This window comes from Rhineura floridana, chromosome 9 (assembly GCF_030035675.1).
Source record: "Rhineura floridana isolate rRhiFlo1 chromosome 9, rRhiFlo1.hap2, whole genome shotgun sequence".
Taxonomy (NCBI): Eukaryota; Metazoa; Chordata; class Lepidosauria; order Squamata; family Rhineuridae; genus Rhineura; species Rhineura floridana.
Window position 1 is genome coordinate 67,258,914 of NC_084488.1, and position 25,105 is coordinate 67,284,018.

General features: G+C 41.9%; 1 protein-coding gene across 2 annotated transcripts in view; it reads right to left on the reverse strand.

Annotated features, from left to right (window-relative positions):
• HHIP (hedgehog interacting protein) overlaps positions 1 to 25,105 on the reverse strand; it is a 182,015-nt gene that overhangs the window by 116,125 nt on the left and 40,785 nt on the right. For both annotated transcript variants that reach the window (XM_061583971.1, XM_061583972.1), the window contains exons 3-4: positions 20,348 to 20,504; positions 17,930 to 18,131 (exon numbers count right to left, since the gene is read on the reverse strand). In XM_061583971.1, the coding sequence (XP_061439955.1) occupies positions 17,930 to 18,131; positions 20,348 to 20,504 (359 nt within the window). The remainder of the gene's footprint in view (positions 1 to 17,929; positions 18,132 to 20,347; positions 20,505 to 25,105) is intronic.

A 25,105-nucleotide genomic window follows, 5' to 3' on the forward strand; every position in this document is an offset into this window, starting at 1 on the left:
CTACAAAGAGACTGTGCAGCGAAGCGAAAGGAACAAGGGAGGAAGACTCGGAAAGTACAAGTCGTAAAAGTGTCAAGTTCGAGACAAATGGACAGAGACTGTACTGAATGGGTTGTAGACTCCGGAGCTACCCACAGTATGATTAAGGACATAGAAATGTTCAAAACCACACTTCCCACGCAAGAGGATGTTGTGCTTGCAGATGGCACGCACAGACAGGTATTGGGGAGGGGAACTGTGAAGTTAAATGTCCTTAATACTGTAATGACTGATGTATTGTATGTACCAGTCTTAGAGAGCAATATCATGTCTGTTACAAAACTAAATGCAATGGGGCATGAAGTAACATTTAGAAAAGGGACATGTGAGATTAAGAAAGGGGGAGAAACCTGTTTGAGAGGGTATCTCTAGAATGCACTGTTTTACATAAAGCTGAACCCCACAGGATGTGCTACTATGATAGCAAACAAGAAACCTCATGACAGATGCATTCACCTATGGCACAGAAAACTTGGTCACGCTAATTATGGGACAATAATGAAGACACCCAGTAATAGTTTGGATGTAACATTACAAGAGTGTAACAAACATGTGGATTGTGATATCTGTAAGCAAACTAAGGCTACAGTTGCTCCCATATGTAAAGAGGCGGAGAGTAGCACAAATGCACCATATCAAATGATTCATATTGATCTTGCAGGACCATTTCAAAGATCTCAAGGGGGTGCCAAATATTTCCTAGTTATTGTTGATAACTATACCAGGTTTTGTACTGTATATTTGTTGAACTCTAAAGATGAAGCAGAGGGGAAATTGAAACAATTTGTGAAAAAGATTGAGGTGCAACAGGGTATAAAGATCCGACGGATACGCTCTGACCAAGGTGGGGAGTTCACCAGTAAATCATTGGAGCAGTATATGTTAACGAGTCTACAACCCATTTTCTCCGTTTCAAAACGGACTAGCTGAGAGAAAAAATAGAACATTGCAGGATGCAACGAGAGCAATGTTAAGAGACTCTGATTTAACAGATGCTTGTTGGGGAGAGTGTATGCTGTACGCAAACTACATTCAAAATAGACTATATCATAAAGCAATACACATGTCGCCATATGAAAGGCTCAATGGCAAGAAACCGAAATTACAGCACATTGTACGGTTTGGGGCGAAGTGCTGGGTGCACATTCCCAAGGGCAGACGGCATGGGAAACTGGCTCCCAGAGCACAAAAAGGACATGTGCTGGGATTTCAGAATGCCTATTACCGTGTCTGGATACCAAATCAAAGAAGGGTGGTGCTTAGTAGAAGCATTAACGTTCAGGAACAGGATTGGGATAACATTGAGTATGTTGAACTAGGCAACTCACACAGACATGAACATACTGAACAAGAGAGTGAGCAAGGAATAAAACAAGAAGAAGAGGAACAACCTCTTGCCAGTGAAGATGAGAGAGGCAGAGAGGAAACAGAGCCTCAGGTAACATTAAGGCGATCTGAAAGGGCAAATCTGGGTAAACCACCTGAAAGGTTTCAGATTGGCACAGTAAAGGGCCAAGAAACAAGGAAGTGCATTGACAAAAATGATGGTGAAACATTGTACCTAGAATGTATAAAGCCAAGATCGTCATAACTGTAAACTGTGAATATAACTGTGAATAAATGATGTCTTTATGGAAAAGGTGGGAGCTGTAGGCTGCTGGAAAGTCTAGTGGTCTGGTTTTCCACAAAGACAGCAAGGAAAGCCAAGGAAAGGGTTAAGGCATTCAGAAAGCTCAAGGACAGATGTGCAGCTGGCACAGAGCTTCTGTTGTCTATAAAGCCTTGAAACCAAAAACCGCTTGGTGTGGGGGGTGTTAGTAGTGTTAGGAAAGTATTCTCATCTGTATTACCATTAATGTCAGTAAAAGACTCTTAAGACTAAAGGCTCGTGTGTGTTGGTTTCTCCTCTTGGGTGATCTCTCGGGTTGGACTGGACCTCTGGGTACACGCAGTTCTTTACACCGCTGCCAACAATACATTGATAAGAACCTGCGCCAGGGTTTTATCCACCCCTCTACTTTGCCAGCTGCTGCCCCAGTGTTGTTTGTAAAGAAGAAGTGTGGAGAGCTGTGGCTTTGCAATGATTATCGGGCCCTTAACCGGATCACTGTTGGGAATTGGTACCCGTTGCCTCTGATCCCAGAACTCCTGGAGCGGTTATGTGAGGCCCAAATCTTTACAAAGTTGGATCTGCAGGGGACCTATAACCTAGTGCATATTCGGGAGGGGGATGAATGGAAGACAGCCTTCCGTACCAGATACCGACATTTCGAGTATACCATGTTGCTGTTTGGTCTGTGCAATGCTCCAGCGGTCTTCCAGCATTTTATGAACCATGTCTTCCGGGACTTCCTTGACTGCTTCCTGGTGATTTACCTGGATGACATCCTCATCTATTCCCCAAACCCCCAGGAACACAAGAAACATGTCTGAGCAGTGTTGCAGAGTCTGAGGGAACACCACCTGTTCGCCAAGCTAGAAAAATGTGAATTTGATCTGACCACTCAACTTCTTGGGCCACCGTATGTCCCCCTCTGCTATCCAGATAGACCTGGCCAAGGTGGAGACTGTCCTAGAATGGCAGCCCCCATGCTGCGTCAATGACGTGCAAACCTTCTTGGGCTTCGCCAATTATTATCGCCGGTTATCTCTCACTTCTCCAAGCTGACTGTGCTCATTTCAGATCTGCTCAGATCTAAAGATAAGTTCCACTGGACTGATGTGGCTCAGCAGGCATTTCACTGCCTCAAGGAAGCCTTTACCTTGGAGCCCATCCTCCAGCAGCCCGACCCTGCTAGTCCCTTCATCATGGAAGCAGATGCGTCAGACAAAGCTGTAGCAGCAGTACTGCTGCAGCCAGCAGACAAGCGACACACTCTGCTCCCATGTGGGTTTCATTCCCGGAAACTCAACTCTTCAGAGAAGAACTATACTATTTGGGAAAAGGAGCTGCTAGCAATCAAGGTGGCTTTTGAGACGTGGTGCCACCACCTAGAAGGGGCACGTCATCCGGTGCAAGTACGGATGGATCATCAGAACCTAGAATACTTGCAGATTGTCCGGCAGTTGAATCAGCGCCAGATCTGGTGGTCCCTTTTCTGTTTCCGGTTCAATTTCACCATCTCCTACTTTCCTGGCCATCAGAATAAACATGCAGATGTACTCTCCCACAAACCAGAGTACCATACTGAGTCAAGCCAGGTTCCCCTACGCCCCATCCTATGTCCAGAAAATTTTGCAGCCTCCCAGCAACCCCAATCCCTACTGGACTGGGTAAGAGAACACCAGCAGAAGGATCCGTATGTGCCGAAGCACTTGCAAGGACTCCCGTTGGGAACCCCAGCTACAGCTAGTCCACTCTCACTACACCATGGCACCTTGTACCACCACAACTGGTTATATATGCCCACAGGGGTCCTAAGAGGAGAGGTGCTGTGCATGTGTCATGACAGCTGGCCATCCGGGCACTTCGGAACCTACAAGACCCTCCACCTAGTCTTATGAGAGTTCTGCTGGCCCTGAGTTCATGTGGACATCAAGGACTGAGTAGCCGCTTGTGATACCTGCCAGCGGGCAAAGGGCCGCCCTGGGAAGCCACTGGGGCCCCTGCTTCCACTCCTGACTCCCCCAGGATCCTGGAGGTTGATCTCCCTGAATTTCATCACAGATTTGCCTGCCTCCAGAGGAATGACTACTATCCTGGTAGTGGTAGACCTGTTTACTAAGATGGCCCACTTCTTCCTATGTACCAGACTTCCCTCAGCTCCCGAGACTGCCTGGATGTTTCTTGCCCAGGTATTCCATCTGCATGGCCTTCCAGATCATCTGATGTTGGACTGTGGAGCCCAGTTCACCTCCCAATTTTGGCAAGCCCTGTTTCGAACCCTAGATGTCCAGCTCCATTTGTCCTCGGCCCATCATCCTCAAACAGATGGTCAGACAGAATGTACAAATGCTACAGTGGAGCAATACTTGTGATGCTATACCAGCTTCCAGAAGGACAATTGGGTGGATCTGCTGCTGCTGGCAGAATTTGCATATAACAACTCTCTGCATGCATCCACACAACAAACCCCATTCTTTGTGACTTATGGCTATCACCCCTGGTTTTTCCCATCAGTCTTGGCTCCCTTGCCAGTCCCTGCCGCAGCTCTCATGCTGCAAGAATTATGGGCCATACAGGCAGTCCTGAAAAGCCAATTAGACCAGGCAAAGGAAGCATACAAACACTTTGCAGACTGTCATCGCCAGCCTGGCCCTCCATTGAAAGTAGGGGACCAGGTGTGGCTCTCCACCAAGTACTTGTGGGGGCCGACCCGGAAGCTAGATGCATGACACATCTCCCTCTTCCTGTTCACCTGCCAGATTAACCAAGTGGTTTTCCAGTTGCAGCTCCTGGCATCCCTGGGTATCCATCCAGGGTTCCATCAGTCATTGCTCAGTCCAGCCCACCCACCTCACCCCTTGAGTGCTTGGCTGCAGCCTCCACCCCTGTCAATGTTGATGGGAGGGAGGAGTTTGGAGTGTCCCAAATCATGGATGCCCACAGGCATCAGGGCCGGCTCCAGTATCTGATAGACTGGAAGGGATATGGCCCAGACAAAAGATCCTGAGAAGATGTGTCTCAGTTGCATGCCCCCAGTCTGGTCTGCTGGTTCCACCTTCACTACCCAGACAAACCAGGGCCAGAGGGTCAGGGGCAGGAGGACCCTGGGGCAGGGGATAGTGTCCTGCCCCCCTCAGAGGACTCATCTGAGGAGGAAGAGGAATGGGATACCGCAGACCCAGGAGAGGGGCCAAGCAAGGAGACAGCCCAGGATCCTTCACCAGACCAGGGGCAAGCCCCTGAGGGAGCCCGCCTGTCAGAGTCTGGAAGGCTGCCCCTTCCCCAGCAGAGAGAAGACACCAATAGGTGTTGCAGCAACGAAGGCAATCAGCTCAATTAAGGAGCAGGAGAGCTCGCAAGAACACAGGCTGATTGTAAGCACCTGGCCTCGAAAGCTGAGCATAAAAGACTGGAAGGAAAGGGAGACTTCTTGCTAGAGTCAACATCAAGCCTTGCTGCAGACATTGCTCCAGCTCCCCTGTTGACCCGTGCCTTGAACCCTGCACTGCCTGATCGGATCTCTTGGTTTCTGGACCTTTGGACTACCTTAAGGACTCGACTCCCCTGCATCCTCCTTCAGCACTTCCCAAATGGTAAACACGCTGGCTGGCCCCTGGTTCCTCCTGCCTAGCAGATTTATGGTCTGGCCGGCATCTGTTATCTGTTAATTTGGTGCTAGCCACTGTGAACCCACCATGTTTGACACATTGGTCCAACACTTGAACTGTCTCTCCTGATTAAGATGGAACAGAGAGATAGAGCTGGTTGTCATATGGCACTTCACTCCAAATCTCCTGCTGATAGCTGTCAGTGGCTTCATATAGATGTTAAATAGCATGGAGTACAAGATGGGATCCTGCAGAACACCACAGAACAGTTCCCATGGTGCCGAACAATAGCTTCTCATAACTACATTTTTGAAACGGCTCTATAGGCATGAGCATAACCACTGAAGCACAGTGCCCCCAACCCCCACCTCCCTGAAACACTCCATGGTCAGCAGTATCTAGGATTGCTATGCCATTCATGTAAAATGTATGCTAACAGTGGAAGACATGCAACAGGCCAATGAATATCTGACTATATAATATATATTTTCCCATATAGATGCATACTACACTTGAAATATATTCTGTAGTAGGGATGGGTCCATTTAATGGGGAATTCTATATATCCACACATATATAATCATAGATATTAGAAGGTATATGCTTTATAATCAAAAAAAGTTAAGCATAGGCTTGTAGGCCTATTGAGACCTGAGATTCAGGCTCAAAGAGAACCCTGAATTTCCATAGGCCTCAATCAGATCTGTGAGCAGAAGCAGGCAAAATGAACTTGGTTTGAACTCTTGGGTTCTTGCCAGATCGGCCGGGACATGTCTGACTGATATTAATTACCCTATTGTTTGGAATCGAGGAACGTTTGACCTGTGAGAGAAGTTGTGATTGATGTAATAAGTGGGGATTGCCAATGTTTGATTCTTGGGTAAAGCAAGAATTCCACCTAGGGGGGAAATTATGAAACGTATTGGAAGTTTTAATGAAGAGAAATAGTGAAATTTTATTATGATTTTACAACTTTATAAGTGTTTTCATTAAGAAAAAGGTGGTGTTTTCATTAAGAAAGAGGGGGTGGTCTGCCTCCTCTATATATCTCCGAGGCTGAAAGATAGTAGTTAGCCAGAGTCATCCAGTTTTTTCCTTAGTCTGTGTGGTTTCACAATGTAGCTCAGGGGTTTTAAACAAAATCCTGTTTCATGAGTTGTATATTTTATAAGTAAGGAAATGGGATTTCTGAGAAAGTATAAGGACATAAGAACCTAAAGGCAAAGGAATAGAACTGGGGGTGCTTATACATTCCCAAACACCCTGAGTTGAGGCAAACTTAACTCAGGGAACTTGTCCAAATATTTCCAGGTGTACGTGAGTCAGCCTGACCCATCAGAAACAATGAAACAATGGAATGTACCAAGTATGCTTGAAAGCATATTCACAATAGTAACTGTTCCAACTAGTCCCAAAATTCATTAGTCTTTTGAGACAGTAGGACAATGGAGACATTAATGTCCTTGATAGAATCTTGGAATCACCACTGGAGTTAGCTAATACTTTCTGATAGGTTTGGAACGATTGTAGAGAAGAGGAACTGTGATGTTGGGTGGGCAGGAACTCATGAGATTGGTGAATCACTGTCACATGCTGTAACTGTACTCTATAAAAGAGATTGCACACAGTGTCTCAGTGCAGTCTCTCCTGGATGTTTCTTGGGGGCTGACCCTGCATGTGCATATGCATATGCTTGTAAAGATTAAAGGCCTACCTTTTTGCTTCAAGCCCGTGTCCTCAAATTATTATTTTTTAAGGACCCCCACCAAAAGATCCCAATGGAGAAAAATTCTCTAACACATTGGCCAATACCGGTTCAAAAGCATTCCATTGACCTAACAGGCTGGAATCAACTTGAGTTCGTTCTGTATCCACTTACCACTGCTTTTACCAATCTGGTTTTTTTCACTTGGAAAAAATGATATTAATATTTATATTTTTATGTAAATATCAATATTTTGAAATATACTGCTTTTACCAATCTGGTTTTTTTCACTTGGAAAAAATGATATTAATATTTATATTTTTATGTAAATATCAATATTTTGAAAGAAATATAGGTACTTTGGTATTTTGAAGATATCAATATTTTAAAAGGAAATATCTATCATTCTTTTAATAGATGTTTTAGAGGCTTTTTAAAAAAAGTCTATTTTCAAAAATAGCTGCAGAAATTTGCTACATTAAAATCTGATCCTCAGTGATTGAGAATAATTCAATTAATGGAAAATTCAGTACCAAATCTGAACTGGCAGGAATTACAGCACATCCCTATTCTACAGGCACTTCTGTATTATGGATCAGTCTCCTCAAGGACAATTAGCACAATCCAATATATGTCTACTCATGTAAATAACTGAGTTATTTATTTATTTAATATGTGTATAAACCTGCTCTTTCATATAAAATCCAGAAGGCAGTATACAGATTAAAAACACAGTATTATAATTAATAAATTATGATTAATAAATTATGATCAATAAAAACCTAAATCACATCAGTAAAAGCTGACTGGCAAAGAATCTCAGATTTGAAAGGCCCAAAATATATTGAGAATACTTTCCAGAGTTATTTGGATAAATTTCCTCAAAATAACTTTCCCCACCAAATCTCTAAACTCTTTGAAATGCCATGAATTTAAAAAACATGTGAGGAATTGGTGTGAGAGCTGCTTAAATGGAAAAGCAGGCAAAAATAGTGCACATGGTAGACCAAGAATAATTCCCCCCTTATGTTGATCTCCTAACTTCTTTGGAAACCTCCAAACTTCTTCTACTAAACCTCCAAACATCTTTGGAAACAGTTGGGGATCAGGCAGTGGGAAGCACTGTAAAGGAAATCTAAGTGGGCACAAGGAAAAATATCAGACATGTTTTTGAATTACAGACTAATAACTCAATCCTATGCTCAATAGGGCTTATTCTTAAATAAGTGTGTATAGAGCTACAGCCTAAGTATTTCCCATGCAGGGCCGGTTCTAAAGGGCGGCCAGGTGGGGCACTAGCCCGAAGGTCCCTGGAGCTACAGGGGCCCCTGAGGGGCCCCTCCGCTCCCCTTCCACAATCCACGGCAAGAGCCACAGATCGCAGGACTGGAGGAGCTTCCGAGCCACCCGCCATCCCCCTGCTTCACCTACCTTTCTCTCTGCTGTTTTTTTGCAGTGCGCGCAGGGTTGCCATCAATCAAGATGGCGGCTGAGGTTTCCATAAGGGGCTGAAGCCTCTGCCGCCATCTTGGTTGATGGTAGCAATGCGCGTGCATGTGTGCCATCAACCAAGATGGTGGCAGAGGCTTCAGCCCCTTACGGAAACCTTGGCCGCCATCTTGATTGATGGCAACCCTGTGCGCGCAGTGCATGCAGCCGCAAAAAACAGCAGAGAAAGGTAGGTGAAGTGAGGGGATAGTGGGGGGATGGCTCCTGCCGTGGATCACAGAAGGGGAGCGGAGGGGCCTGGGGCAGGCTAGTGCCCAAGGGCCCCAGCATGCCTGGAGCTGGCCCTGTTCCCATGAATGTTGTAGCTGGCATTGTGATCACCATATAATATTCATTATTTATCAGTTAATATTTTAAAGTTGTTTTAAGTCAAAACTCTCCCAAGACTGGGAACACGGATTCTGTCAACATCCAGAATGCAAGTGGGGCAGAATGTTAGCCTGCAATGAACAAAGATCTCTTTAAAGGGGAAAACTGGCATTGTCAAGGACACTCTCAACTCTCTCAGCTAGTAGATCTAGTGACAAGAGTTTGACAGTACAAGCCTATGTCTACTCAGAAATAATGAGACTTACTCCTGGGTAAATGTGTAAAGGATTGCAACCTGAAATTATTTTTACCTGTCTTACACTTGGTTTGTTTTTGTTTTTTTTCTTTGTGTCTGCATTTTTTAAAAATATGTTTAACGCTTTGATTGTTTTTGTCTTTTATGTTAAAGTTATGTTGGTTCTTTCTTATTAAATATAAGGCAATACATACATAAAATGGGACAGATTAATACCAGCTGTGCAATATTTATTTATTTATTATTTGATTTATATCCCACCCTTCCTCCCAGCAGGAGCCCAAGGTGGCAATATTATGTCATTACCCTGATTTAGGCTTGCCAGGTCTCCGGCAATCTGCCGGAGAGTCCGGCAAAAGGGGGCCGTGTCCGGCCTCCGGCTATACTTCAGTTTAAAAGGTGGATCTCTGGCTTTTTATTGGCCCCCTCAGCCACGCATGCGCGATTGACCACGCATACGTTGGGCTGCGGCTGGCCGACTTCCGCTCTTTACAATTTCAGGCAGGCAGGCCGCAGGCAGGACTTGAGCAGCCGACACAGTGAGGGAGGGACTCCTCCAGCAGCAGCCCCTGCCCGCTCCTGCCACCACGCACAGAGAGAACATACAGGTGGCCGGGGCCCGGGCGTGTGAGGGTGATCTGATGGCCCATGGGTGGGTGGAGGCGAGCGGTGGCAGCAGCAGAGACTAGGCTGGGCCGGCCTGGCTCCGTCTTTCTTAGCCCCGGCCGGCCCGGAGCCAGTTCCCCGCCCTGGGGCTCAGGCTGCTGAAGTCTCTGGTGGGGGGGAATCGTGATCGCGATTGCGGCCGCGGCCGCTGCCGTGGGTGGACTGAGGCGAGTGGTGGGGTGGCAGTGGAGCCCAGGCTGGGCCGGCTCCCTCTTAGCCCCGGCCAAGACGGGGGCCGGGGCCCATCCCATGCGGCTTGCGGCCTGCCTGGCAGCCTCAGTGCAGGAGCCGTGGAGGGCAGGCCGGGGCGGCTCCTCCTCCTTAGTCCAGCCGGTTCTCCAGCTCCAGAAAGGACGGCCGGCTGCTTCACCCCTCCTGCTGTTGGCGCTGCTGGGGGGGCCCATCGCGGCCGCTGCCACCCAGGGGTGCCCACAGCAGGAGGGGTGAAGCCGGCAGCCATCCTTTCCGGAGCAGAGGAACCGGCTCCGGGGCTAAAAAGGAGCCGGCCCGGCCTGCCCTCCACGGCTCCTGCTGAGGCTGACAAGCTGCGACACCTATCTCCTAGCAACCGCTGCCGAGACAGGGCCGACGTGGAGGCCTGCAGGCTCAGCCTGTTCGGAGGTAGGCTGACCGGCCCACTTCTGGTACGTCTGTTAAGGAAGCGTGCTGAAAGGCTTTGAGGGCCTGTTTGGATGTCACACTCTCGCACCTGCAACTCTTTAACTTAATCTCAGGTGCTTGAAGCGCTGTTTATTGAAATAACTTTGCACATGCTCGGCGATACTGTCTTTACTTCTTCATTTCTGGGCTGAGCCGTGGTGGTGAAAGCATGTTTCTTGGGGTATTACTGTGCTTGACCCTTGCCTTAAACTAAAATTGGGGATTTGTTAGCTCGGGGCTGCCTCCATACAAATACATGGGCCATAAGAAGAGTAGAGTTAAGGGCAGAAAGGATTTGTTTCTGCAGGACTCCTGTGTTCTTCTCTCCTCTTTGTGTTACTGTGTGTTTTTAAGTGCTTCCATCCTCCAGGGACTTAATTATTTCTTGCCAGGTTAGATTTAAATCTGGCTGTAGAATTCCCCACTTTAGCTTCATATCTGAATTCATGTATTAAACTTTGCAAGACAGTCTATAGTCTGTGTTTTCTTCTCCCCTTCTTTTTTTTAAAAAAAGCTTTCTGTTATCTGTTGCTGTCTGCAAACCCTGAATGATGACAGCATGTGTACTACCAGCTGTCAGATGTTCAAAATTATCAAAACAGGACTTCCGGGAAGGGTGACTTCACTTGTGCCTGCTTTTGAGACGGGCTCCTGCCTCAAAAGAAGCTTATTCAGATATAAATCAGTCAGAACATTTTTTTTTGACTGATGAAATTTCTCCTGGGCAGGGAGAAACGTAGAGATCAACCTCAAAAGCCTGTTTTTGTTGGGAGGACTGGATTTCATTAATTTATGAGAAAAGGTCCAGCCAGCAATGCCGGACGGACTTCCGAACAAGCTCTATCTGATTAATGCGATACGTTTATCTTTTCTTCAAAGAGAAAACGGACTAACAGGCAAGCACCCTTCTTTCTATTATTTTTTTTACTTGGTTTAAATTGTTGCAGCAAAAAGAGATTTGTCAAATGAATCAGCTTTAAAGAACTTCTGGGTGAGCTATAACTCTTCTCTGTTATTCACGAAATTAACAGCTTATCTCTGTTTCTATTGCAAAAAGCTGTCCTGGAAGTGCATTCTAAAGATATAAACAGAAGAGGGATTTCTATTCCGAGGAATATTATATTGTCTGGGACTATTCTCTTTTTGGTCTATTTTATTTTGACAAATCTGCTTCTTCACGACGCCACTAACTGTTTTGATGCTGGGAACTAAATTTGTTTTGTGTTCTTGAACATAGAGAGATAAGGCAGGCTGCTCTGTTTATACTGTGATGTCATCAAGCCTGGAATATTAACCCAATTGTTGCTGAAATAAGAAGTGGTTCTTCTTTATTTTTGTTTTGTTTTGTTTTCGTGGTTTTAAAAATGGCAATCAAGAAAGTGGCTGAGAATCTGGAAGTAATTATGTTTCAGAAAATAATGGATGAGATTGAGATAACGAAACAAACCCTGCGACAGGGCAGTAAGGAGCTGAAAATTGAACTGAGCAAAATGCCGCAGGAGCTTAAAGAAATAGGGGATCCTGTGAGAGAGGAGAATGAGATCAGAGATGAGAAAAGAAAAAATAAAGGGAAGATACAAGCCCTGGAGATTGGAACAAATGTGGAATTGGAAAAAGATCTGGAGTTTATGGATATTAGAAATAAAATCTACTGTTTGGAATTTAACGTTATCTCTGAAGAAATTAATGAAGATATTAGAGATAAAGTTATCAATGGCTTGGATAATCTTCTGGACTGGAATGACGTGATGGAGCTTGATATAGAGAAAATCTATGGAATTAACTGCAGCCATGTGACAATGGAAAAACTCTCAAGAGATGAGCCAGTGCATTTTGTAAAAAAGAAGAACACAGATATGACTTCACAACAATATTTCAGCAACTTATTCAGAATGGATGGCAAGAAAATATTTGGGATAGAGGAAATTCCCATCAGACTCTTATTATATGACTATGGCTATGACAGCAAGATTATTATGGAATACTGATAATGGAAGATTGGACACTGAAATTACTGGACTTAACAGGACTATTGAAGATGGAAGATGGAATTAATATGGATAATGGAATAATGGCTATTGAAATTATTGGACCTAACAGATTTTGATGAGATGGATTAATCGATATGTTTATTTGGACTATGGTTATGACAATAAGATTATTATTATTATTAACGAGATGGATTAATCAACATGTTTATTTGGAGAAAAATTGATAGATGTATTTCTTAAAGAATTGAAACCTCTCTTTGACTTTTTGTGGAAAGAATAAAGTAATGTTTATGAGATTTGATGATTAATTAAGATAACTACTGGAGGAAAGTGATTTTATAATATAATTTAAGAGACAGGATTGTTATGTATTGTAGACCTACAACTGATTTGATCTGCGACAAATGGGAAGTCAACATTTTATTTTTATTTTTTTGTTTGTTTGTTTAATCATTTTTGTTTTGTTTTGTTTTTTGTCTTTGAATGTTTTATGATTTTGTTTTGTATGTTTTATGAAAATTTGAATAAAAATTATTGTAAAAAAAAAAAAATTATCAAAACAGAAAGAAACTGGCCTGTTTGAAAGCTGCATTTTTATAGAGCCATAATTTTATTAGAGCAATATGGCTTTGGCAACATTCCCCCACCCCTTTTTTTCTTATTTTTTAATTGCGGTTTCTACATACTTTAACCATAAAAAAGTAAATTGAACGACCTTTTTCTGGTCTAAAGTTAATTGTTGGCGAGTTAAAAGTACATCTTTAAGTCTGCAGGCTAGCACATAGGATGACATACACCTCAATCCTCTCCACTTTTATTCAAAAGTAGTTGTTACATATGGTTACAACCTTAGTATTGGGCATTGTAATAAAACATCCCAAAACATGATGATACACTGCTTCTTGAACAATTTGTTCATTGACCAGGGAAGGAAGGAGTCAGTTTACTTACCTGCCATGTGATCTCACTGAGTTTCACCATACTCCAAACTAGGTGGAATCCATGTTAAATTAACAGTAATGTTGAGTTCAGCTTCAGCATCCCCCACCATGGTCAATGTATGTGCCCTACTTTTGTCTCTTGCATGATGTAGTTCCAAAAGTCTCAGAAGGTAGACTTGTTTAGACAACTATACTGATTAATTGTGAGACTGACACTACTATAAAAGCTGTCAAATGCTCATTGTTGATAAACCATATTCAATTTCTTTAGTAATTTTTGTCTAATAATAACTTTTGCTTATAAATTGTTTTAAATTTTTTAAATTGTGTTTTAAATTGTTTTTAAAAGATGTGTTTTAAATTTGTATATTTGTTTTTAATGTTTTTAGTTACTGTAAACCTCCCAGAGAGCTTCGGCTGTTGATGGACTTTTTGATGAACTTTGCCTGGTTAAAAAGTTTGTGCCTGAGGTCAGAACATCTGATCTTCCTCTGGATGAGAAATGGGTGCAGTTGCTAAAGAGCATCAGATCAAGAATTCTGGTGAAGGTTGTCAGTGCAGTGTTTGCCATCCCAGTAAGCAATGCTTTCGTGGAGAGAGCGTTTTCACTAATGGGCAATGTATGGACTGACAACAGGAACCGTATGTTACCTTCCCTTGTTAAAGCAGAGCTTTGTGTCAAATTAAACTTTGGCATGAACTGTGCTGAGTTTTTTAAATATGTGAAGGAAGAACAAAGGTTGCTTAAAGCTTGTGTTTCAAATGAGAAGTACAAATTCTAAACTCAGCCTGTTTAGTTATTTAACACCAGTTCCTACAGTGAAAGCACTTTGTTCATTCTTTCTGTTTTTCTTTTATAAAGAGTAATACTGTTTATAATGGTTGAAAACATCCCTTGGATGTCATCCACTTCTCTTTTGTAAGAGAGATAAATGTCTAAAACCAGCTGCAATTTCATTGCTTCAGTGGGTCTCTACTCTAGTTGGGACTAGATTGATTGGTGAGGTAACCTGCCTTTGTTCTCTTAAAGATAGTGTTTGTTAATAAAAAAATTGTTTGTAACCTGGTGCTATTGGTTTTATTTCTGTCACATTTTTACCTTTACCTTAATACTAGAGGTAATTGTATAATTGTATAATTGTGATTGCCAACTGCTTGCCTAGAATGCCCTCCCTTGTCCTTAACATGGCTGCAACCGTATCTACTCAGAAGTAAGTCCTATTTAGTTCAGATCTTGTAAGTTCAGGTCTGTGGCTTCCTTTATGGAATCAATCCATCTCTTGTTTGGCCTTCCTCTTTTTGTACTCCCTTCTGTTTTTCCCAGCATTATTGTCTTTTCTAGTGAATCGTGTCTTCTCATTATGTGTCCAAAGTATGATAACCTCAGTTTCATCATTTTAGCTTCTAGTGATAGTTCTGGTTTAATTTGTTCGGACACCCAATTATTTGTCTGTTTTGCCTAGAATATCCTCCCTTGTCCTTAACATGGCTGCAACCGTATCTACTCAGAAGTAAGTCCTATTGAGTTCTATGGGGCTTGGTTCCTTAATAAGCATGTTTACAGTTGCTGCCTTCAGGGGCATCTATCTGTGCTCCCATCTAACATCTCTGCAACACTAAACTCCTTTCTTCCAATAATGGCCAAGTCTGAGGGCACGTAAACCCTTCTTGCCAGAAGCAAGTAAACTAGAAGGCATCAGAACTGCACCTCCCAAGAAATGTCCCTAATGTCCTAGTAAGAGTTCTACCTAGAAGTTGAAGGGTTACGCTGACCCTTTGGTATGTGTTGCTGTGGTTGGTATGGTATTGCATTTAGGGAAGCATCACTGTCTTTTTTCATTTTCTGTTTGCATTTCATGTACCTTTGACCCTCCTCCCTTACATCCATAGAAGCAACAACAGTGGTTCCATGTGGTCAACTAAACCCCTAAAACCCATTGATGATGTGCCTTGTTGGTTGCATGATGGTTTGTTTTTTGCCCACTAATGGTAAAAGAGAATTCACATATTTGAAAGTGTGGCTGCAGTTGTTGTTCCCAAGCTGCTGCCTGTGAAGGTAGACCAAACCATGGGTGTTTTTTCTCTGTCAATTATTACTCACTGGAATTGAATTGGCTGTCCAAGTGAGTTTATAGCACCCCACAGAGTAGACAGAAAGGGTAGAGAATCTTCTTTCTCTTACACATTTCTCAGACCTCTTTCTGAAGTGAAGGGTCAAATCTGTAAAGAAGTTTGGAGCAGCCACATTAAAAGATAAGGGCAGGGCATTCCAGGCAGGGGGTTGTCAACCCTGCTTGGATATGGATGTCTTTGCAGAGGATCCCTAGTCAAGCATTACTAACAGCACAATCCAAACTATCTACTCAGAAGTAAGTCCTGTTGAGTTCTATGGGGCTTAGTTCCTTAATAAGCATGTTTATAATTGCTGCCTTCAGGAGCATCCATCTGTGCTCCCATCTAACATCTCTGCAACACTAGGCTCCTTTCTTCCAATAATGGCCTGGCCTGAGGGCACGTAAACCCTTCTTGCCAGAAGCAAGGAAGCTAGATTAAATGTTCCCTAAAGGTGTTGAACTGTGACTTGGGAGACCAGGGTTCAAATCCCCACACAGCCATGAAGCTCACTGGGTGACCTTGGGCCAGTCACTGCCTCTCAGACTCAGAGGAAGGCAATAGTAAACCACCTCTGTCTGAATACTGCTTACCATGAAGACCCTATCTGGGATCAACTTGAAGGCAGTCCATTTCCATTTTGCATCACCCTAAGCTTGTGAGAAAGAATGACCTTATTTTACACCCTATTTTAGGTAAGATTTCTATATTAATCTCCAGAGAATTTTTTTTGAATGGCATGCTCCAAGCAACTGTGGTTGATACAATGTATCATGCTTAATGATATCACTAGGGCCCGCCCCGTGACGTCACTAGGGCCTGCCCCGTGATGTCACTAGGGCCTGCCCCATGATGTCACTAGGGCCCGCCCTGTGATGTCACTAGGGCCCACCCCCATTTTCTCAGGTTTTTGGATGGCTCCGACCTGGCAACCCTACCCTGATTACCCAGCAAGATAGACCAACAGGGGGATTTTAGTAGGACAGAGGCCTGCTCATTAGGACATGTTTAGTATGGATTCCCTGCTACCAAATCTGAACTGTACATAGCTAGACAATCACAAAAATTGAGACCAGATTTAATAAAGATGCACATTCATGTGGTTTGATTATCATCATGAATATAAGAATTACTATTCTGTAAAGTAATTTTTTACACTGTCTAATCACAGAACTGAAATACCATTTTGTGTTTAAAGTAGCAACAAAAAAAGGGAAACAAGCACCTCAAATGACCAAAACCAAAAGGAGAACAGGCTCCAGAGCTCAATGATGCAATACACTGTATTGTAACTCAACACTTTTTGGAGAAAAACATTTTCTTCAAGAGCTTGAAAAAGATAAGAGTTTTTAAAAATCTAGTCAATTCAAGAACCAGCTTGAAAAAGTAGAACATTCTTCTAAATTCTCTCCACATCTGTGTTGAACCTCTGCAGCATAGTTTAGCGTCAGTTAATTTAACTAAAATATTTGCATTTCTTTTAATGAACGTTTCTACTGTACACAGATGAATGCCCTAATCTCTGCATGCAAAATGAATTTTCTCCTAAGAGGGTTAGGGAATTTTAATGCATTCTTCTATTTGGATTGTATGCTTTAATTTGGAATCCTGCATTGAGCCAGAGGTTGGACTCGATGGCCTTATAGGCTCCTTCCAACTCTACAATTCTATGATTTCTAGGAGAATGTTGTGCAACATGTATTCAGGGTTAGAAAAAAAGTCCATACAATGTATAGTTTACAATGGAGAACAGAGCATAGTTTCATCATATTATGGATGCATCAAAAGGCCGAGGAAGAGCAGTCCCCTTAAATAGCTGATGCAGTAGGAACTTCCCCTTCAACAATCAGAATGGCTTGCAACATTAGGTGTTAAGAAATGACTCTCTGGAGGAGGGCCAAAACCGCTTCCAGAGAAATCATCTATAAAGACCCACAATCTTGACAGGAATGAAATGAGAGCTGGGTCCAAATTATTTAATTGTGGTCATAATGTTATGCACATAATTATGTGAGAAAGAACAAATATAAAAAGCTTTAAATTTTAGGAGTCAATGCAGAAAGAGTTAAACATTTTATTATATGAAGACTTATACTGAATCACATCATGATGCGTCCAGCTTAGTACCTTCTCGGTCTGGCAGCAGTTCTCCAAGTTCTCAGGGCCTGGGCTTTCTCCAGCCCTGCTACCTGAGCTCCTTTGCTAACTGGCAATGCTAAAGACTGAACACAAAACCCTAGACATGCAAAGCGTAAGCCCTACCACTGGAGCTATGGCTATTGAGCCTATTGAGCTATAAGTTCAATGAATTGTAAGCATGATGAAAGTTCATTGGGTTGGGACCACAAAGAGAAAAAGGAGATATGATTTATCTCTTCCTTGGTAAGCTGGAACTCTCCTTTTTAAATATTTGCATACTATTTTCTTTTTTTAAATCGAAAAACAAACAAAACTTGAAGTTGTAGAAAATGTAATGTAGTGAATACATTTGAAAAGGCAGTCAATGATAAATAAAAAGAACTCAAACCTTTATTCCACTTTGAACAAGCTTGTGTATGTCCAGAAATGGCTCCTTGATTATATCCCCTTCAGGTGTGAAAATCTTTATATAGCCCTCTTTCTCAAGGATGAACAAGCGCTGGGATCCATCTCCACAGTGTATTGCTCCAACAGGTTGCCTCAGGCCACTTACAACCTCATGAAGGCAAAAGCAGTTGTGTTTATGTTTCCTAAAAAATAAAAGGAACAAAAAGCAGTTTTTGTTATTGCTCTTGATTACTTCCTCCATATCTAAAATTTCCTGGAAGAAAATTGATTAGCAAGAAATCAGAACATGTAATACAATAGGCAATATCTTGGATATGTGGATAGTTGTATTCAGTATGCCAAACAAAGACAATGTTTGGCATCCCATAATACAGTCTGAAGGTGAAGTAGGTGAAGTGACTGATAGAGATATGATAACATGGGGCCTCAGCTGCTGGCTGTCCATTCCTTTGTTAGCCAAATTGTTGCCTAATTGTCCAGAATCACTGTTGAGGTTTCATCTATGGGAGCTAATGACAGGCCCAAGGTCTCCTGATACCTGAGAACGTCTCTCAAGTGTTTGGACAGAGATACCACCTAGCTGAAAGTAATGCCACTCTAGGTGAGGGGAGGCAGCAGAGGCAACAAACGAACAGGAGTTTTAAATTTTGGATGGACAGGGAGACAGCACTGAGATGTTTTTGGCTGGAGTTATCCGTAACTTGGGATGCAAACTTGAGGGGAAGGATCTGCCATCTGCTGAATGGCTGTCTATTTGCTTCCTTTTTGCTCTGCTTGTATCTTTGCAAAATAAAGCAAATATTATGACATTCATAAGTCACCACTGCTCTCTCTTCTAAAGCAAACTAATTGTGGCAGTCCTGTCCAGGAACTTCTCATGGCTCAGACATGGGGATCATGTGACAATAAATTAAGGAAAGGTTGAACATGTACATTCTGCATAAAAAGAAACACCACGAATCCTAACAGCTAGGATTATAAACTAAGTTAATTTAAAGAAGTCTCCCATCCTCCTCCCTATAGACAGCTATACCTCCAAATAGCCTCTCCAGAAGGTCTGGGGGGCTTCTCAACAATCTGAGATGGGGGAGGGGACAGGGAGGCTTCTGGAGGAGGGGAAAAATCAACTCAAATTGTGTGGATCTTTTAGTGATTCATATCAAATCCCATTTTTTGTGGTGGTGGGGAACCTGTAATAATCAAAAAAAGGGTGAAAGTGGGTTTTATTCAGACAATAAAATGCTTCAGACAGCAACATTCATCACAGATTTTAGAAAACCCACTATATTGTCAAATGAATTTAAGACTGCAGTCCTAAACACACCTATCTGGGAGTAAACTGCACTGAACACAATAGAACCTACTTCTGAGTACACATACACATAGTATTCTTCTGCACAGGAAGTAAGTGAAAAGTAGTGACCCAAATATTAATTAAATGCATCATTTAATTAATTTCTAAATGTCAGCATATTCAAATTTAAATTAAAAACTGCACAACAATTTGAAAAAGGACCGAGACAATCTATCTTATGGAATGGTTACAACTGACAGTAATTATAAACAGAATAAGGCCCGATAACTTATGGAGATGAGTAAATGAGAACGATGTAACAGAATATATAATACATACCATATTATTCTTATATATTGTGTATACAGAATAATATAACACACACACACTACAGAGATTGTTTTTTAAAACTAGCAAAATTAGTGGCAAATGTACTTCTAAAATGAAGTGAATTTAAAGCTTTTTTTAATACAACCTGTGGAAATAAAGATCAAAATAGGATAGTAAAGACATCAGAATTAAAACTGGATTTTTAAAAAAAGAGAGATTGAAGCACATTTTTGAAAGATGGGACTGGCTTATCATCTTAAAACTCATGGTGACCCTAACCTCTCAGTGCTGAAAACAGTGGTTAAATTTCCTATTATCCTGGGATGACCACTAAATATTGACCACATAAGAAGCATTCAGCTTTGGAAAAACACATTTATTTGCTGCACTAAACTTAAATGATCCTTACTTTTTTTTCTATTTTTTTCTGGTCATATTGAAAAGGTAGAAGAGGTGGGAAAAACAACAACCAGGAAAATAAAACTGATAAGTAATCAGGAGGGCGGGGCCTTCAAATGACCAACAATTAAATTCAGATAACATTTCAGATAGCAATGTATATGATCCAGAATTAAGTCAATCAATCATTAGCAAAGTATGTGTTCCACAGGAATTCGATACATTAAAAAAATAATGGACTGCTAACAACAGCAAGAGAAGGCAACATCTGGATGACACAGCTGGGAAGCATAAGCATAAACTGACTCAGCTCACTGTCAAATCTACAAAGATCTGTCAGATTTTTTAGATTAAACAGTATTTATCTTTATGAACCTGCTGATATCTTCGACTTTGCCATATTCTTCCATCTGGTCCAAATAGTTAGAAGCCGGTCCTCGAACTTGTTTTCTTGGAAAATCTGGAAAGCACAAGCCTCCGTCTTTTCTTGCATAGTAGAAGCAAAAGTCATCAGCTGTAGTTTGGAGAAAACCTTTAAAAGAGCAGGAAAAATGTTTAGGCTATTGATTAACCTTGACATTTTATTCATAAATATAGAAATAGTCTTTGTATAGACTGAAAAGGAGCAATTTTTGAACATACTTTTCTGTCTTGCAGAAGACTCCCTTTATCAAAGAACCATAGAACAGAAGAGTTGGAAGAGGCCTATAAGACCATTAAGTCCAGCTCCCTGCTCAATGCAGGAATCAAGTTAATGCACACCTGACAGGTTTAATATAGATAAATAAGAACAAAAATATCTGCTTGCAGTTTGTTTTTATCAGACAGTTTAGCACTACAATTAATTAAATCAAATGTTTGAGAAATAAATTTAATGTTTGCATCCCATGAATAACTCTAATCAAAGAATCTCCGAACAGAAACCTTAAAATACTGTTGCATGCAAACATCTTGTTTACCATTGATTTATTACAAAAAAAATACAATATTGATTTTCATTTGTATTTTCATCCTGCTCTCTGTCTTAAAAGTAAATATTGGTAAAGGTCCATCAATGTATACAATGAGCCAAACAGCAGCAAAGTTTATGATACATTAAAACTTCATGAAACACGAATGACTTCTTAAAGTTACTTACGTAACACCAATGTAGACTAAGGAGCCATTCAGAACAGCCATGAATCAATTCCATTCAAACCAATGAAACCATAACTATGAAAGAACATTCTCTTGGGTACACTTGTCACTTCTCCACTAGCTTCCACCCTTAAATTCCAGGACACTCCACCAGTTGATAACAGATGAGAGAAGCAGGTGGATGGTTAGGGGCAGGAACAAGGTCATATTCAATAGGACTTACTCCCAGACAGTAGTGTAGTGGAAAATTCAGAAGTGCAGGGTCCCTTCATCATCATAGTCACACCATGCTACCCTCACATCCACACACCCTTTCCTTAATGTCCCTTGCTCTCATTGTCATCTCCGTCCCTAGACATCCCTAGAAGCCAATCCACATAAAAGGAGAGGCTGTGTGTTAGCTACTGAGAAGAGTCTTCTCAGTGGCCGATTAACCTCCTTTCCCTCTGATTGGCTACAACATGCTCCCCTTTCATGTTGATTGGCTCATACACAGGGACCTGGCCGGGACCCTGCTCCCAAAAAAGTAAGGGGTCTATGCCCCCTTGCAACCCTGAACAACTACACCCCTGCTCCCAGGTAAGTGTGAAGGACTGCAGCCTAATCTACCTCACTTGTTATAAGAGATGGCAGGTACACTATCCTAAACACTTTGGAGGAAAAGTGGGTAAAATGTAATGAAAAAATGTATAACCACCTGCTAAATATTTGACTACAAATGTTTAATATGTGTTTGTGTCAAACATTTGTTACAAGTTTATTTTTCTTGATTAGTGAGTACATATTTGCAATGAAACACCATCTCATGAGTAAATAGATCAGGAGGAAATCTGATTAGAAGACATGATTAACAATAAATCATACCACAGTGCTAATATATTTACACTCATCATTTGCAGACACAATGAAAATGGCAATACATCCAGTATCCAAACAACAAGGCACAGTCAGTGTGGTCTCATAACACAATTGACCACATGGAATGGAGTCACATTTCTCTCCGGCTTGTTGGACTGCAACTTTGTATGGATACATAATGTTCAACTTAAAAGTGTGGGATCCATACTGGAGATCCTTCGAAGAATTTGGCTTTTTGTGCTAGAGAATTTCAAGTGTGCTTCAAACATATAATTGGATGGGATGGGATGTGTTCAAGATGCAGATGGACCAATAGTCAAAACACATATAGCTGGTTTTTGGCCTGGTTTTATTATTTGATAATGCTACAATAAAGCTCTAAAAAAATTGTTTAATAACCAGCATGTTGCAATTTTAGCTGTATCCAGGGGTGTAGTCTTCCAGGGTCTCAGGGAGTCTGAGCCCCATTACTTTTTTGGGAGCAGAGTCCCAGCAGGGTCCCTGTCTCCAGCATCCTATGAGCCAATCCGTATGGAGAATGTGTTAGCCACTGGTAAGACACTTCTCAGTAGCTAACACTCTTCCCTTTCTTGCTTATTGGCTCCTAGGGACTTCTGTTGTTGTGGGGAAAGGCGTTAATAAAGATGTCCTCCTCCACCCATCAGCAAAAAAGGGGGGAGGGGCGTGCTTGTGACTAACATGATGGGACCCTGTACTTACGAATTTGCCACATCACTACTGGTTGTATCTATAAAACAGGTGTTTGGGAAAACTTTGGCTCTCTAGATGTTGCTCAGCTACAACTCCCATCACCTCCAGCAAGCATGGCCAATGGCCAGGGATGATGGGAGTTATAGTTCAACAACATCTGGAGGGCCACACCTGCTATACAGAAACAAATACGTACTTTATTTGTGTTATATGGATATAAGATATAGATATGAAGTACAACAGGTACCCATCTTAGAGATGTGTTTTAGCATCTGTTAGACTGATTTGTTTTGTCAAGTGTGATTTTAATACCTAGCTTTTAGTGATAGGTTTTATAATTTCCTACTGTGGTTTGTTGTATTGAAGATTTTGAAACTGTTGTTTTAATACATATTGTTTTAATATATTTTGTAAATCAACCTATCCCAGTCTGCATCTGTGTCAGAACTGTTTAATATGTTTTAATAATGTTTTAACCCTTTTAAAAGTTTTTTAAAAATGTTTTTAATGCTGTCTTGTTTTAATGTATTTCAAGATTTGTTTTTATGATGTTTTAAAGTGTTTTAGTGCTTTGTTTGCCGCCCTGGGCTCCTGCTGGGAGGAAGGGCAGGATACAAATTAAATAAATAAATAAAAAATAAATAATTTGATAATTAAGGGTAGTATATAAATATTTTAAATAAATAAATAATATATGTAAGTTTCTGTAAAATATATAACTGGCACTATAGCATGCCCTATTGCTGATCCTAATTCTGTACCTGGAGAGTTAAATTAATGTTCTTTCTGGTTTTGGTTAGCAGTCATTTCAGCCTTTTGTCTGTAGAAATAACTCAGGCTAAACCTAAAGTAGCCATGGAGGAAAATCACACTACCTCTTGAACTCTAAGTACTCAATGTCTGATGGAATTCAGTAGCTCATACCACCATCCAATGTACAATACCTCAATAATTCTATGTCTCATGAGTTGTATCCATTTGTGGTTCCTTCAGAGACAGAAGGCTCTCTGAACTGATGGAGCAGTCCATCAGTGGAGCTGGGATGAAGGCAATCTTTGCTGATCTCCCCCCACCTCCCTGCACACCCTGTACCACCTTCCGTGCTGTTCCAAAAGGTCCTGTAATATCTGGAGCAGATTTTGGGGAGAGAGCCTTGGGGAGCTGCAACAAGTAGGGGGAATTGCTGAAGATCACCTCAGTCCCTAATGCACTGCCAAAAGATGCAACTGGATCCAAGATCCTCCATCAACAGAGGCCCACCAACTGGATACCAGCCACTGCTGTGAATTACATAATCTATTTATTCTTTTATCAGGAAGCAGGGGTCACTAACCCAGCACCCATGGGTGCCATGGTACCTACAAATGCATTCATTTGTGCCCCGAGACAGGGGCTCTGAACTTTCATTTTTTAAAATGTATGTCTCTAGCCCTCCTAGCAAGAAAGTTATGAAGCAAAAGGTGCAGATAGCCTTTTAAGTGATTCGCTCTATAGCTAACCTACATTATAATGCTATACATGTATACTTAAAAAGTCTCTGTGTTTAATGGTGCTCACTTCCAGATATGTGGGTACAGGAAGGCACCCTAGGCATTGGTTTAGGGTTGGCATTGCAGAAAATGGGGGTCTTGTGCCTTAACAGCTGTATCTCTACAATCAAGACTAGAAGGACATAGAACACATGGTAAACAAGAGGTTGTCCACTGCGGGGGGGGGGAGAGAAGCAGTAATGACTGTACTGTCTCTCATTCTGTATTATGCCGTGCCCTCCATGTCAACCAATGTGCCTCCTGATCCAAAAAGGTTGGCACCTTCTGGAATAATGCATTAGTAGGAGGAAAGTGAAATAAAATAGACAACATCAAGTGTGGGGAACCGTTGGCCCATGAGCCATATGCGACTCTCCAGAGATTCTCCCCAGGATATACCCCCTCAGCCCATGTCCCTTCCCATGCAACAACTCTCACCAGCTGCCTTCAACACGCTCCCTGGATTCTTTTGCCTGCCTGGAATATGTCTTTGAACTGTCTGATATTTTTCTTGCTTGCCTGTACGGATGGAGGTTGTGTAGAAACTCTTGGTTTTTGCATGGATGGAATGTAGCCTGCTATACAAAAGGTAGGAGCCACATCTGTTGCTCTGCCTACTTTTGCCTCTAGCCCTGTCCACCACTGGCTTGGACGCACTGGAAGGTTTCCCATGAGGAAATGCAATCTTAATGCTGAAAAAGGTTCTCCACCCCTAGTTTACATGGAACAACTGAAATTGTCATACTTATGTTACTATATTAAGTACGCACAGATGCACTATTGCTAATCCATTCCCCATTCCAGAGGGGTGACTAATTTGAGAAGCACTAATTTAAATTCATATATTATAGGAACATTTGTCTTTCAACAAGATTGCACAGCCTCTGCCAAGAAATGG